Genomic DNA, 16171 nt, shown 5'->3' with positions numbered 1-16171 from the left:
CGCCTTCAGTGCCGAAGGTGGCGGACACTCGTAGAAGCGATGTTCTGCGATGTTCTGCGCGGTTCGGCGGCAGCCTCAAAGTAATGAAGCTCTCAGCGGCCTCAGATATTTCACGTGTTCACGAGCAGACATACAAAAAAATAAAAAATAAATAAAAAGAGATGTCGAGCAGACGAGAATGATGCCATCGAGACCTTCATTTCTCAAACTATTTAACGACTCCGTGTCCGCACCGAGACGCAGCTGGACGCGTGCTGCTTTTTCCGTGGTTGAGGAGAGGGAGGAGGGGAGGGAGGAGGGGAGAGAGAAAAGTGAGAAAAACATCTTCCACCCCATGTGCCAGACAACAGTATGGAGAGAGAGAAAGACAGAGGGAGAGAGAGACAGAGCGAGAGAGAGAGAGAGAGAGAAGAGGAGCAGTGTGTTTTATGACATGGGAGCATGCTGCAGTACAGCGCTCAAGATGTTGCTAACCGGGAGCAGATGAGAGGAGGAGACGCAACTGGAGCTCTGTGGCCGGGACCCACAGGGAGACACGCTGACCAGCGCACACACGGGGGACACTTGGTCTTGGGACACTTGTGAGGACTGTCTATTAATTCCCTTGGTCCTGACCTTAAAAGGGCGGTTTATTACACGGGACTTTCTTGTGGATTAGTAATTATTCCGGTCTGAATTAATAACACTGTACTCATGGGCCTGTTCAGTCTGTAATAAAAGGCAGAATTTTACTTTCAACTTTCACCCACAAAAAGGTTCCGACTCAAAATGACCCTACGGACCAGACAAAGTGGAAAAACAAATTGTCTGATATTCCCAGAAGAACATATTCCATTTTTGTCTCCTTCTCCCTGAATTTCTCTTGTTGTCTCGGTCCTCCTGTCCAAACTTCTCTCAAACGCCATTAATCCTCTCTCTTCTTCTCGTTGTTTGCTCGTCTTCAGTTTTATCTTTCATGTATTTTTTTGCTTTCCCCCCAAAAGGTTCCCGGCATCAGTTGGTTCATTTCTCAGAACAGGCTTGACATCGCGTTCCTGGCTTTCATCTGCACCATACATAAACACACACTCTTGTGTTGTCTTGTATGTCTGTGGATGCTGTCATTATACTATTGAAATATTCTCTTGGAAAGCAGGAAACCAAAACTGTTTGCAGATGAGGTCGATAAAAAAAAATAAAAAAAACAGAAAGGCAAACTGAATGGGATCCTGAACCTGTGCTCGATTTATATAACACACTACATATTGTGTTCTCTGCACCGTCTGTCAAGGTTCGGATGGAGAGTTCACAGTTGCAGTGTTGCATTGCAGCGATGAGATCATTGATGTTGTGTTGTAATAGTGTGTTCACACCAAACGCAAAGCACACTTTCCGCGCGATTACATACAATGCAAAAATACAAATTAGCGCAGGTTGGTGCAAATTTCCGCGACATTTGCATCGTTGCAGTTTAAAAAAGTATTCAATAATTGCCGTGAAACTGTGCTGCAAAAGACTCTGTGTTGAGATTCTCCTGTTGTCACATATTGTAGCAATCGGTGGCCACCCAGAGCTCTACGATAGCACCTCGTATTTGCACAGCGACCGGACGAAGCCATGTGTATGAATGTATGTGTATGTACCACGGTCTGTCTATGGTACAAACAATAACGTTGCTGCCATATTTAGATTACATTATTTTAAGAGTTGATGGAGCAGCTACAATGTTGGCATAGCCGAGCACCAATCGATCCCAACTCCAATCAGATAACGAGCGTTTTCAAAGCTGAATGATTTTTTTGCAGTTAAATCATAACAAAATCAGTTGAGTTTAGTAAACCAGCCGATGCGAGTGAATACAGCTGTTGTGTGCGCCTCCGGATCACGTTATTGTTTTCCAGCGTGTCTTGGACTTCCACAACACGTACAGAGCAGCAATAGTGGTTATTTCGGCCACGGTTGATGAAACCTTGGTATCTACATGTCGGTAAGCTCCCCTCCTTTCTCTCTGGCGCGTCTAGCGCGAGGAACGCATATAAACATAACTCATCCCGCATTCAAATTTGCTTCGCGGTTGGTGTGAACAGCTATAAGCTTTCACTGGAAGTAGCACTTTATTCAGAGCTGAATAAAATATCACAGGGAATGCTTCGGACACCATCTCTTGTTATGTTGTCTTTTGTTGGTATGAGAAATTTATATTTGACGTTATATTGAGTTTTTCCGAATCCATCCTTTGGTGAAAAACCTGTGCGTGCCGTTACAGCCGACCCGTAGAGGTCATTTTAGAGCTGGAGGTTGGATACATGCGGTGTTGCGGCTCTCCTTATGGTGTCTGACTGTCAGTCACAGCACCTGATCTGAGTCGCGACAACGTGCGGGTCAGCCAGGCGTCCGTCAGCCTCTCAGCGGGGGGTGGGACACCCATGAGGTCCTGGTGAGGAGCAGAACTATACAGTGTTTTGCTGACTCTGTGCAGCACCGGAGCCTGGAATGAGACTGGAGGCGTACTGGAACCATTTGTCATTCAACCCACTAAAACAAATTTAATCAACAATTCTTTTTTTTTATCTTCCTGCAAAATGGTTTTCTGCTTTTCTCTGATTTATATCGAAGCAAACTGAGAAACGCTGGATTACGGACTTCTTGGTGGAACAAATAAGGAATGTGAACATGTCAACTCGGGCTTCGGGTTATTAAAACACGCATCTTTCCCTAATATTCTGACCATTTATAGGCTCGATGTTTAATCACTGAACACAAATGTGTTTCAGATTAAGACGTGGCTGTCGCAGTAGTAAATTGAATATCACAAAACAAAGCTAACAATGTTAAGAGAAACCCTAAACATTTCCTCACACTCACCTCCACCTTTCCCCCACTAACCTGCCAGTTGCAGTTTCCTCTGAACTCTATCCATCAGGCCTAACATCCTGACCCGTTGAGAGTCCTCTCATCGATGGCACTTCCTCGAGTCTGGCATTGCACATTCTCCCCCACGCCGTGCCTAACAACCCGTAACAGAGCCACAGCTAATTCCTTGTAAAAACTCTCTTGGAAGTAGCAATAACAGCTGCATGCTAATAGACAGCACATGGTTACGCGGCCCTGGCTGCTGACCGTTGACATGCGAGCAGGTACAAATGTTTTACACACACACAGAGGTCTGTGTGTGGAGGGCTCTCTTCCTGGGCCTGATACGAGTCGGTGGGTATCGCCATGCTTCGGCGTTGGCAGATTAGCCGCCTAATCAAATCTGGAGTCGTATCCACGTACAGAGCCCGCAGCCCGGGGGGACGGGGGGGGGAAGGAAGATGAAGGGGAGGCGAAGCCACCCTTGTTTTCCAGGCGTCCCGTCCTCTTCTCGGTTTCGTGTGTTTGTGTTCATTAGGCATAATAGGGATCCTAGAAAAACAGATCACAGAGCTTGACTAAATAAACCTGCCCGTACATTCCTGGCATTGGCCTCTCATTAAAAAGAGCCCCCCCCCCCCCGCCCGGTCACCGGCCCACTCGTTTTTCAGCTGGCGGTGCTGGATCGGTGCGGGGGTAACCGCTCTGCCCAGGCGGGGAGGACTCTGCCGTGTGCGTCCTGCCTCGGGAGACGCTTCTGCGGGCCCAGCCGCCCCCCCCGAGCCTTGAACCTCAGGCCCGCTACGCTGCCTCAGAGTCAAACACTGCCTGCATGCGTGTATACACACACACACACACACACACACACACACACACGCGCGCGCGCGCGCGCACTCCTACCTCCATACGCGCCGGCGGAAACAGCCGGCCGTCATAATTGGCACTTTCATCACTGTCAATATTAGTCTGGCTGGGCGGGGGGCGGAGGGCTAATACGGCTGAAAGTTGTTTTTTCATGTGCAAATCATAAAAAAAAAAAGAGAAAGTTTGAGGCGAGGAAGAGCGTGAAGGAGAAAAAAAGAGAGGGGAGAGTTTTTAAAGAGCCTGATTTATATCCCCGCCCTAGGAATGGATCATTTCAGCCATAATTAAGAGTGATACAGTTACTATCGCACAGAGACGCCATTCAGAGGCAGCAGCCATCTGCTTGTGTTTTACACCCACGGCCCTGTGATTTACACCGGGGCTGGCTGGTACGGTATCAAGTGCCCTGGAGGGCAGATGGAGACAGAACGAGATTTTTCAATACTTTATTCCCCAAGCACACATGCTGCCTATAAGACTTTGAGACGCAATGTCAGAAAAACCGCCAAGAAGCCTCCCGACACGTCAGCATGTTGCAGTCGAAGCCCTAACCCTCCGAACAGAGGTGCTGGAGCTGATCTATTGTTGACCGAGCGTTCCAGCGAGCAGCGTTTGAGGCCCGGGTGCTCAGAACCTGAACCAACGCGCAAGAGGTCGTGAAAGTTGAGCGGTAGAGAGACTGTGTGGGAACGCATTGCAGGTGTCAATCGCTCAACTTGATGGGTACGGGGCGCCGCCGATCTAAACCGGACACACTGAAGCTTGTGGATCCGTGGGTTGTGACTCCAGCTTTCTTTGGTGTTTTGACGGACAGATTATCATATTGTTTGCGTACGGTTTTCAATAATCTCACAGCAATGTGATGTGTGAAACAAAGCAATACTTAAATTCTGATGGGACACTCCTCTAAGGAACCATTCTTAAAGGGACAGGTCACCCTGAAATCAAAAATCCATATGTGCTATCTATCAATCTACATTGGTTTGGCGTGAGTTTCCTAGTTTTAAAGCTATTGACCGTAGAGACGTCTGCCTTCTCTCCAATATAATGGGACTAGATGGCGAAAAATACATTTGACAAACTCAAAAGCAACGTCTCTTTCCAGAAATCGTGACCCAGTTACTCGAGATAATCCACAGACACGCTGTGTGCAGATTCATGCAGGAACTATTTTCTTTCTGCTGAACCACACCCGCCAACTGTGACGTTAGCGAGCTCAGTGGTGCTAGGTGAGCTAAAGACTACAAACACAAGCTTCAAGTAGATGCACACTTCTCTCTCAAGAGGAATAAAAATGTATTTTAGATTTTAGGGTGACGTTTCCCTTTAACGACTTATACTAATATGATATTGGCCCACAGTCCCGTCTGCTGCCTTCACCTCTCCTCACCTCGGCGGATGAAGTTGTTTAAGATCGATGACTTCTTCGCGAGTTCCGCGCTTTGATGGATCGACCCCGGCCACGCCAAATACCTCCGCTGTAAGCGCAATCGAAATAATACAAAAAACGCACAGATTTCTCACACAGGCACGCTTGCGCGGCGCTCGTTTGCCGCCGCATTTCACCTCGGGGGTCGACAGAGACTAAAGAGACCCCGACGTCCCCGCGTAGCAAAGTAGGCGAGCCGGGGCTGTGATGGATTCGGACCGTTTGTCTTCGGGACAGCGGCTGCGTGCGTTTGGAACGCGCGTGTCCTCCATCGTGTGTCTACGTGGGATGGTGTGCGTGGATTGCTGGTGACGTGGTGATGAACTCGTCACGCTTTGCCGGTCAGTCTCTCTATATGCGTATAACTGTATTGTTTTCATTTCGAGAGATTAATCATGACATCACTAGCGCAGGCGCTCAAAATCCCACATGTTGATCTGACTTGTGAGCCTGATCCTTTTGGGAACCCCCTCGTCTTTTCACAACCCTCGACACTGAGAAGTATTGAATATGTGAATGTACTGTAAGTGTGTGTGTGTGTGTGTGTGTGTGTGTGTGTGTGTGTGTGTGTGTGTGTGATGTGTTGGGAGAGGACTTCATACTGAGCTGTTGTTTCTGGCAGAGCCCAAATAAGCATGACGACAGCGCATTAAAGAAAGGAGTCCCGTCCAGCTCTCCCCTCCATCCCCGCCGTCTGGCTCAGACACCTGCGGGAGCACTGACGGACGGCCAAAGTCACGCATTTAAAAATAAGAATGTGTAAATCCGTTTTTGTAGCCGTCTGTGTCTGGATAAAGAGACCGGCGGGGCCCAGCAGCCGTGAAGACAAGACAAGGGGCCGGATCGAAGCGCCAAACTATTTTGAGTGAACAAACGAGTGACACGCGCCGTTTGTGTGATGACATCAGTGAGAATACGAGCCAAAGATTGTGTGTTTTTTTTTTAAAGACAATACTGTGGTGCTCCGCAAAAGAGAGCTTGTGCTTTCTTAACATTCGCTGAGTGCTGAATTGAATTAAGGCCGTAATGAACGGACCGGGAGCCAAACTCACCTTCACGTGGGGGGAGGCCAGTAGTTTGAGAAGCTCTTTGATTTCTCCGTTGGCGGATTTCCCCTCCAGCTCCTTGGACAGCTACAGGGGAGAAGACACAAATACAATATGATATACCAGGGAAGCCTATTAAACACGCTGATGGGAAGCTAAATAATCCCATCATCTTGTGTTCAAAAAGTGATGATCAGCAGAGATAACTGTGATAGAAACTACTATTACCAGTAGTTCCCAAAATGGGGTCCCGGTCAAAATGATATGTATGTATAATTATAATCATAATAAGACACTTACTGGATAATTTATACAAAAGTCTGTGTATAAACCTCTTTAAAAAGATACATTTGACTTGCACGCAGTCCAAAATATTATTTTAAAACGCGGTATTTGTGCACAGTGTCAGATTAAGTATCAGTATTATACTATGTGTAGGATTAAAAAAAAAAAAGGTTTGGAACCACTGCTCCAAAGCATGTGTAATAAGTAGAGTTGTATGCTCAAGGGTTCTGGCCCACCAGACGGGAGAGATGATACTGTGCTAAATTAGGTGCATCTTAATGGAAGGCAAGGGCCACGGCTCGTCACGGGGCCCTAGAGTTCGCACTTGTTGCCATTCGTCTCTCGATTCAATTTACAACTTCGCTTCGGAGGGATCATTTTTCAGAGACAATGGGAGCTGTGAGAGCGTCTCCTGAGCGGCGGGACCGCGCTGGACTGCTGCGCTCGTGATGAATGTCTGGGAGCTCCGAGACGAAGCGACTCGGGGAGCTTTCCAAAAAAAAAAAAAAAAAAAGCCCCGGGCCACGCTCCTCCGCCCCGCGCTCTGATTTATGGACGATCCTGCTGGACGCGGTGCGAGTGTGGAGCGGAGAGGCGAGCCTGCCGCACACAAAGCCCTGCTTGTGCCGAAAAAGGCTGGGGGATCGGGAGATGTCTGTCTGCTGTCTCACACACACACATGCACGCGCGCACACACACACACACACACTCATGTGTCCTGTGTGCTGTTGTGCATGTGTTTTAAACATGAAGACATCAAAGCAATCTGTGTGTCTTTATATTTCCGTTTGGTGCACTTTGCACTCACTTCTGCATTAACAAGCAGCAATATTTTAAGATGAATGAGATGTAGAGCTATATTATATTTATAGTATAAGCAATTAAGGGAGGAAATAATATAGATGAACTGACAAGGAAAATAATCTTTAGTCGTCATCCTAATTAAATGACAATTGAAGGAGCTCTCAGTACATGTTTATCATCATTTTAATAAATAACAGCAATAAATTTGGTATTTTATTTAATTTTTGGAAAATGCAAACAAGACTAAATGAATAATGTATTGTTTCGCACCACCGTGGCCCTTTTTCTTGATTCAAATTGGGGGTAAAAGGATAGACGATGTCCCCGAGACAAAAATAAAAAACATACGTAAATCATAAAACAGTTGGGAGATAAGTGTAAGAATCTATTCTAATAAGCAATACGATTTTACAGCTACAAATCACCTCTTAGTGGATGAAAATGTAATAAAACAAACAGTAAAAGCAGGACAATGCTACAGGGCGATCAACACTATTTGTGTACATGTATGTTAAAACGAAGCACTGCAGCAAGGAAGCGTGAAAACACACATGGATCACTTTGGTGCCTCTGTTGTCGTCACCTAACAGATAAGGCGAGGGGGAGAGGGAGGGGACGGGGACGGGGACGGGGACGGGGACGGGGACGGGGGGGGGGGGGGGGGCGTTCTGCTTTCAGGCGGATGAGGACAGAGGTTGGGGAGAAAGCTCCAGTTTGTTTGACGAACGACCCCCGCGGTGCGGGAATAAAGCCACGGAGGTGAGGTGGAGGTAAAGGCAGGAGGGCCCCGAGGGTTAGCGCGAGGTTAGGGAGGACGCTATGTCACTTTAACCCTAAAAAGCAGGAGGGGTCTCTTTTCATTATTTCCATTAGCTTTGACCCCCCCACCCCCCCCACAACACCACCCCGAGGGGAGAGAGACAGCGCTAATGAATAGTCACGGCGGTCAAGGTTGCTCTAGCTGAACCTCGGTCAACCCTGCATTACTTCACTTTCTCAAATATACAAAATAAGGGAGTCTGGGAGTGTGTAAGGTCGGAGGAAGTGTGAGAAAAGGGAGGAGTGGGGACAATCGGGGTCAGGGTCTTTAGAGTGTGTGTGTGGAGGGGGGGGGGACATCTCTCGCTCCGATACGCCGCCATCCATCAACTCGCCGCCGGCCAGCAAAGGGAGGGGAGACAAAGACAGACGGAGAGCTGTAAATCTCCGGTCCCTCACACTGTCCCATTACAGCACCGTGTCCCATAACTCAGAGGGGAGGACGGACGGGACATGTTTGACAACACGCTCGGCTCTCTTGCCTTTCATGCTTCCATGTTAGAGTCACACTTTCCGTCCTCAGACCCTCGCGGAGAATGTGGGAATGATGGCGGCCTCCTTTGAGACGGTGTTTACTTCATTTGTTAAATGTCACGGCAGGCACTGCACTGTTTAGATAAGTTTGATCCCGGCATGCCAGTTTACAGCTCTCCGTTGACCCGGAGCGGCTACGGGCTCGCCGCTTTGATGCATCGCCGCCGATACATCAGAGCTGACCTTATGTCAAAGCGCCTTTTATTAAAACATATTAAGCTACTAACCTTTTATTATGCACCTGATCAATAACGCATCGGTTGACTACAGTAGGCGCTTAACCTGAATTCATGCTCATACAGCATTTTGATTTGATTTTGTGAAGTCATGCACACAAGGTGTTTTCCTTTTATTCTTTTTTTTATACGTTTCAATAAAAGTTTTAAAGTGCCACGGTCTAAATACTGAATTTCACACTCTTAGAAAAATTAAATAGGAAGTAATGAATAGATGAATTTCTCTCATGCAAATAATCTAATTTGCATGAGAGCTAAAAATGGTTCTAAAAGTGACTTCAATCCAAATGTAGTTTTTGGGGGGTTCAAAAAAGTATGAAAAAAAAACGGGTACATAATACAAATCCAGTTTAGGAATAGCACTCTTCAGTTACAGGGAGACTAAATCATTAGGAGATAGTGTGGGATGAAGGTTATTCCCTAATCAGGCTGAACAAATAGGAGAAAGTTGTTCTACCAAGTACATGCTGGACCTACCGAAGGCCTGTGGAGCTATAATTAGCGTAATCTAAGAAACTGACATTGGGGAAGCTCTCTCTCTCTCTTAGTCAGTCTGTCCCTGTCCCATTACCAGTTGTAGGTATGCACTGAGGACCAGTGCCCTCTGATGGCACCCAGTGGTCTCCCCGAGTAACAGCAGGGATCCGGGTGAGAATAAAGATATTTGGAAGTTGGCCAGAGAAGGAAAAGGAGTCTACGTGGGGGGGGGGGGGGGGGGGGGCAGTCAAGGTTCAAGCGATGGCTGCGGATCGGGAACGAGGCCGGCACTGTTGAAGTGGCGTGCTGAGCTTTTGTGTTTTCCGACGGGGTTGATGGAGCCCGATTGGATGGACAGAGCTTCACGTGCGAGGCTGATTTTGCCCCTTTTGATTAATGTAACGCTGTTCCTCACATTCCGCAACGCGGCTTCTATTTCAGTCTTAATGAGGGCTGGAGAGAAAGCCGGGTGTGCGGTAATAAATGTGCATGTACGTCCATAAAACACGTGTTTTTAATGCGTGCGTGATACACTGCTTGGTCCCCGGGCCCGGTACCGATCGTGTTCCGGGCGGCGGTTGGCGGCGCTCGTTTGTTGGAGCAGCGGCACTCACCTGCTGTGCGTGCTAGACAGTGCAGCCCGGGGGCAGTCGGGGGTTGAAGTGTCGTTTTATGTGAGGCAATAAATTAAGCCTCCATTACCCGAAACCCGAGCCCGAAATGAATTTAATCTAACTGTAGATCTCTCATGTTGCACTTCAGCCCTCAGCCACCACTTCAATGGCGTTCATTTGGAGCGGTGACACGGGTGGAAAACAATCCGCTTTAAAAATACACTTCTTTTTTTCGACCAGCCGAGGGAAGGGGGGGGGGGGGGGGGGGGCTCAGGACTGCGGTGTGCTGCTAGACGCTTTGATACACCATCTCTGGGATTTATTCCGATACCTGATAATCCCAAGGAGACGCTTTGCGGGGCATTCGCGAGGAAGCGTGAATTTGAAAGTCTGTAATTTGACAAAAAGAATGAGAGAGACGATCTGTAAGAGGGAGGGGAGATGGAGGCTGATAGTTGGGGCAGAGGGGGGGGGGGGGGGGGGGGGGGGGTCTCTTGGGCAGCCTGTGGCCTCGTGCCACAACCTGGGGAGGCAAAGACGAAGGAAAGAGAAACAGAAGCGATCCTTCAAGCTTTGTCGGAATCTGGTGGAATTCTTGTTCTGGTGTTCTGTGGTTGGCCAGGACTGACAGCAGGGGTAGGAACAGAAAGAAAAGCAGCAATAAAAAGTCTATTTGGGGGCCTAAAGATTCAAGATAGGCCGTCCTGGTTTGGGGTAAGGGTCCTGACAGGAACTCCCAATGTGAACCCTCCAGGACGGAACGGTCAGGAAAACCTCTCTGGACCACAAGGCGGCCTCTCTATTACGCGACGGCCTCGGGACACTCTGGACTCCCTCCGCCTCGCCGACTGTACAAACGTCAGCCCCTCTTTTCCCTCGTCTCTCCCCTTTGACTCGGGACTAATTAGCATGATGTATGGCCGCCGGCTCTCTGGTAGGGGTGGAACAGTCGGAGGCACTTTGATTACAATAAACAGAGCTGGGGATTTCAAACAAACCCACACCCACACACACACACACACACCAGTAAAAGGGCTTTTCCTCCTCTCCGTTCCCCGTGCCAGGCTGGTTCTTGGGTTTACACAGGTGTGTGTGTGTGTGTGTGTGTGGGGGCACTTGCATGCTTATGTGCACATGTGGGTTTCAATAAATATTGCAGATGAACAACACTGTAACAAATGCCGGGACACCGGACGTTTACTCAATAAATCAGACTAAATGTCTTTCACAGCTTGACGACGAGCAGCAGGGCCAACGGAAAGAAAGTCCCATTATTGTCTCTGTGCTGACTTCTCATTAACAGGTTAACTAATGAAGAGGGACCGCACGCCATCAGCGACGCTCCCTCTTCTTTTCCCCCAGACTAATGTTTATATGATGCAACTCCACGATCATCTGTCGTCTGTCTGCTGCTGTCACGCGGGCCCATCCATCATCGGCCTTCCCATCCGGGTTTCTGGCCCAGGACGATTATCGGTTTCTCCTCGCAGGGGCGGATTTTCGATTTTTCGTGGTCTTGATGTTTGGGCAATAATGAGTGGGCGGCAGGCTGGGGGGGGTCGGGTGCAGAAGAGGGGCGGTGTTGTGTTATTGCAACAGTGAGTGAGTCTAGAAGACGACAAGTCGTAGTTCGCTCGAGGGTAATGAGGAGATAGAGAACACTGCCGAGGCTACTGCACGCAAACGGGAAAGATAAACTTGTGAGCTGAAGTCTAATCTGCATAACATCTAAAAGACAAACTGCCTTTCTACTTTACGCAGAGACTCTCTGGATTTGGATATAAGCAAATCACATTTACTTGGTTTTCAAACACAAACAATGTGTGTGTAGGTGGGTGACAAATTAAAGGAAAATCCTCAATTAAAGGAGTAGAGGAACATAACGAATATGAACTAGAGACCGGTTTGATGAGAATAAACATGGGACAAAGTAAAAGCTCAACAATAGGGGCTGTCAGGGCGACCACAACTATAGACTGTATATAAGAAGTGGAGGTAGACACCGTGACGTCTCACATTGGTTTGTGGACTACTGTTTTGAAGTTCAGGAATATTGGCCGTCGCCATCTTGGATTTTTGAAACCAGAAGCTGAGGTAGCAACCTGTCAATCACAGTAAGCCCCGCCCTAAAGCATTCCCTGCTTTATGGTCTATTTGACTCTAAATGGACCATCATTTGCTAAATGAACATCATGCTGTATTGAAGAAGACTATAAAGTCATGTCCCATTTTATTTGTCACCCATCAGTATGTGCAACCAAATAAATGGAAGCCTTCCTTCCAAAAAAACAAAAACAAGAACTTACTTCATGGGTCAGATCTGCGGCGCTTTCCAGGACGGGGACTGGTTTGCTCTCTTCGTAGAGCTGCAGCTGTTCATGGATCTGAAAGGACAGATTGTGTTCATCAGTAAGAGAGAGAGAGAGCGAGCGAGAGAGGGAGAGAGAGAGAGCAAGGAGGTCAATGTCGGGCTGCAGAGGCCACGGCGAGGCCTCTCTGAGCAAACACACCATGTCAGCAAAGTGTGCACACAGAACCCCGTGTGCACCGCTACAAGCACACATGTACGGAAAACATGTACAGCCTCCATCCCCACCATGTCCGACTCTGGCACGCTCGCATCGCAGTACATCAAAACGGCGGGCGAATCGCGGCTCTTTCCCCACGGGACTGAGCGCGACAAGAGTGCTTCTAAGTATCGCCACTCGCTCAGCCACTGTACAAACAATCCAGCTTTCCACCGTGCATTTGATACGCCCCAGTGGCCCGGTAGGGATTCCAAATCATTTCAACAGCCCGGCTAAATTGGCTAAACATTTCCTTATCAGCCTCAACGCGGCGACTGCACAATGTTGAGAGACCAAACTGCATCTCTGGAGACCAGGCTAAAATGGAAAGTAGGCCCAGCTCGCGTGTTTGCTCATTTACACGCAGAGAAACACTTCATCGCTCCAGAAACTGACATGTGGAGCAGAGGGTGGAATCAATCCAGGTTTTTTCTTTTTTTGGCGATTTAAGAGCAGCCGTGCAGGAATGTGTTGACAGCCTACAGGCCGCTGTCTGGTCTCATCAGAGAACGACAGACGGGGACGACTGTCCTCTCTCCTCGGTCCCCCGGCAATGTGGAGGGGAGCTCGGCCACGGGTCTGACTGATAGCTGGGCCCCCCCCCGGCCCTGGAGCCTCCAGCTGGATGTCCCACAAAGCATTCCAGCGCGATGGTGGAACAGAAGGCCCTCCGGCCTGGGGAGAGAGTGACAGAGAAGCCCTCGGGCCAACGCGGTGTGTGAAGGGCCAAATCGCACACACAGACACAGACACACACACACACACACACACACACACACACACACACACACACACACACACACACACACACACACACACACACACGGAGCCATGTCAATTTGCGACAGAGGATGACTCAGTAGGACAGAGAGACAAGAAAGAAAAGCAGTTTGTTTGCTGTCACATTGTGAGCAGCTGCAGATGTGTGCAATTAAAACATCTGTTTTGGTATTGTTAGACATGGTATTTTTCTCCTCACTACACAAACTTTTTAAACTAGATGTCACTCTACAGTAGCAGCTCTACTGTCAAGATGAATATCAGACGATGTGATATTTTCCCGTCTAATGACAGTCGATTCATCTGATGATTATTTTCTCGATCATTCGATTAGTTGTTTGGTCTATAAAATGTCAGAAAATGTATGAAAAATGGTGATCACTGTATTTTCCTCAAACGTCTTGTTTTGTCCAAAATTCAAAGATAAAGACACCAGAGAATAATAACATTTATTAGCTAAGATTAGAGAATTTTGACTTTCTGCGATTAATTAAATTATTGATAAATATTCTATTAATTGATCAACCATTGTAGCTTTAAGTTCTGATTCGCAAAAAGTGTGTAGATAAGTTCATTTGAATCTTTGTCATCTGTCTTTGATATCCACCAGAGCCCATGATGTCATTTACAACCTAACACGTATGTCAGCGTTCCAACAGCACTTTTAGGACTTTCTGGTGAGAAAAATGCGACATAACTACGTGTTAAATGTCTTCGAATAAGCACGCCTCCCCCCCCCCTCTGCCCGTCAGAACTGCAGCTCAACTGTTGGCCTCGAACCCGCGCAGCCTTTCTCAGCTCGACTTATCCACACAGATAAATCACGTCCCGTTAGGACTGCGTCTCGGCCAACAGAGCAGCCGTGTTTCAAGGTTCAAATCCCTGCGCAAAGCCGAACATTACTCGGCTATAAAACACGGTGCATTAGGCGCGTCGCAGAGGTAATCTGCTGAAGGCCCAAAGGGAGACGGATGGCCGCTCGGCTGTAGAGCTGCGGCTGCTGGAGGACCCCAGACGGGATGTGAAGTTAGACAAACGGCTTTGGAAAGAGCACGCTGTAAAGCGGCTTTGAGGCGCGGGAACTTGCACGAGAGTAGCGATAAGGCTAAGGACGGACATAAAAAAGGAGTACATGCTTGGAGTTCAGCTGTCGTGGACTCCACTGTTAAACTGACGTCTGTGCATTCCGTGTTTCATGCCATCAACTTTAAGAGAGCCACTCTTGGGCAATTCCTGGAAATTTTCATCCTCATCTGGTTCATTTCACGCAGCCACGTCATATTTGACTCTCCACTGTTCAAGAAGTCCCAGCGACTCCGCCCCGCGCTCACGACTCCTCGGTCTGTTCTTCTACAGAAGAAAGCTGTAAAAAAATAAAATAAAATAAAAAAAAGCCCAGCAGGCAGCTCCGGTTACTTCATCTGTCCTGATCATCTTTGTAAGAAAACAGATGAAATAAAGGAGAGAGGTTGCCAGTGTCTTCGGCGCTCCAACATACCACAGTCCTAGTGACATCTGCTTAGGTAGTTGCTGCTCCACCACCTCGACTTACTTAGTTACTGTGGAATTTCTCCTCCGCTCGCTGAGCGAACGCGAGATTGAAATGCTTTTTTTTTTTTTTTTTTTATTTACAGTTCAGGACACGTTCCAAGTGCCTGTCCATGACGCAGTGATGTATTTTAAAGTCATTACCCAGCTTTGTGCATAGCGCGTTCTCTGTCCCCTTTGGTGAGGCAGCAGTGCTCCTGGCAAACGGGAGAAGTGGCCTGGCCTTAAAAAAAAATATATATATATATATTTAAACACACAGTGAGAGACAGTGTGCTACAGCCAAGCAGGGCTTCGCTCAAACCAGAGTACGACTCCTGGACACACCACCGAATTAAAGCCTGGGATTCTGAAGCTTCTCCGATGAGAAATGTGGTGCAAAATAAGGCTGAAGAGTCGGGATCAAAATGCTTACAAATTAAGAGCGGGGAGGGGAAGCTCGCTGAAGTGGAGAGGCTGAGAAAAGATGAATGAATGTGCACCTTCACAAAAAGCTTTAAAAAAAAAAACCCACACATGCTACAAAAGGAGCAGTGTGTGTCCTGTCTCTACAGAGGCCTCCGACTAAGTTGTGTTTGCTTCCAGAAATACCCCGCGGGCTTAAAATACACACAGGAGAGAGAAAGTGAGGAAAAACACTAACACGGTGTAAGAAATTGATATGAAGAAATTCCAACGAGGATGGACTGGAACCAAAACATAACATCCATCTTCATCTTCCTCAGACAAGCGCTGCAACCACTGCGAAGGATCACCGTTGAGGGTTAAGGGTCAGACACCTCGGAGACCTCTCAACAATCCTGTACAATTCAGTAATACTAACTGTATTGATGTTCTCTTCCATGATCAAAGGGCACGCTTTAAGAAGAACAATGACCGCCTCGAGCGTCAACGTGGAGGTAAAAAAAAAAGCCTTGCGAACGCTAATCCAGACACACTACAGCAAGCGATGTCTGGCGCAGAAAGAGGGAGAGAGCGTGCAAGTGAGCGAAAGCTTGATAGATGGAGAGGTGGGCTGATGGAGGGAGAAAGAGAGGTCTGGAGATCACAGGGCTGGATAGTGTTTCTGCTTCGGAGTCCTGAGCTCGAGGCCTCTGGTTAATGTCCACTGCCCGGAAAAACCTCAGGCCCGGACCGATTGGGGTTGACGATCTTTCTCCCGCTCCTGTTTCTGTATCTACCCACCGGATCGGATCCGGTATCAGGCCTGCGTTAATCCACCAGGGTCCGATCGCTCGGTCTGATCCAGAACACCTTGTCAACGCACCGTGGCCTGGTAGACCAGACCCAGTTTGGGAGACGGGAAGGAGGGGGCATTATAGACAGACGTGCATGG

General features: G+C 48.1%; 1 protein-coding gene across 3 annotated transcripts in view; it reads right to left on the bottom strand.

Annotated features, from left to right (window-relative positions):
• mpp7a (MAGUK p55 scaffold protein 7a) overlaps nt 1-16171 on the bottom strand; it is a 109664-nt gene that overhangs the window by 49803 nt on the left and 43690 nt on the right. For 2 of the 3 annotated variants that reach the window (XM_079181648.1, XM_079181649.1), the window contains exons 4-5: nt 12247-12324; nt 6178-6258 (exon numbers count right to left, since the gene is read on the bottom strand). The exons of the other annotated variant lie outside the window; for it this stretch is intronic. In XM_079181648.1, the coding sequence (XP_079037774.1) occupies nt 6178-6258; nt 12247-12324 (159 nt within the window). The remainder of the gene's footprint in view (nt 1-6177; nt 6259-12246; nt 12325-16171) is intronic. 3 annotated transcript variants of the gene reach the window in all.

Source organism: Pholis gunnellus (assembly GCF_910591455.1).
Source record: "Pholis gunnellus genome assembly, chromosome: 20".
Classification (NCBI taxonomy): Eukaryota; Metazoa; Chordata; class Actinopteri; order Perciformes; family Pholidae; genus Pholis; species Pholis gunnellus.
Note: the sequence above shows the minus strand (reverse complement) of the source record. Positions and strands in the feature narration are given on the sequence as shown.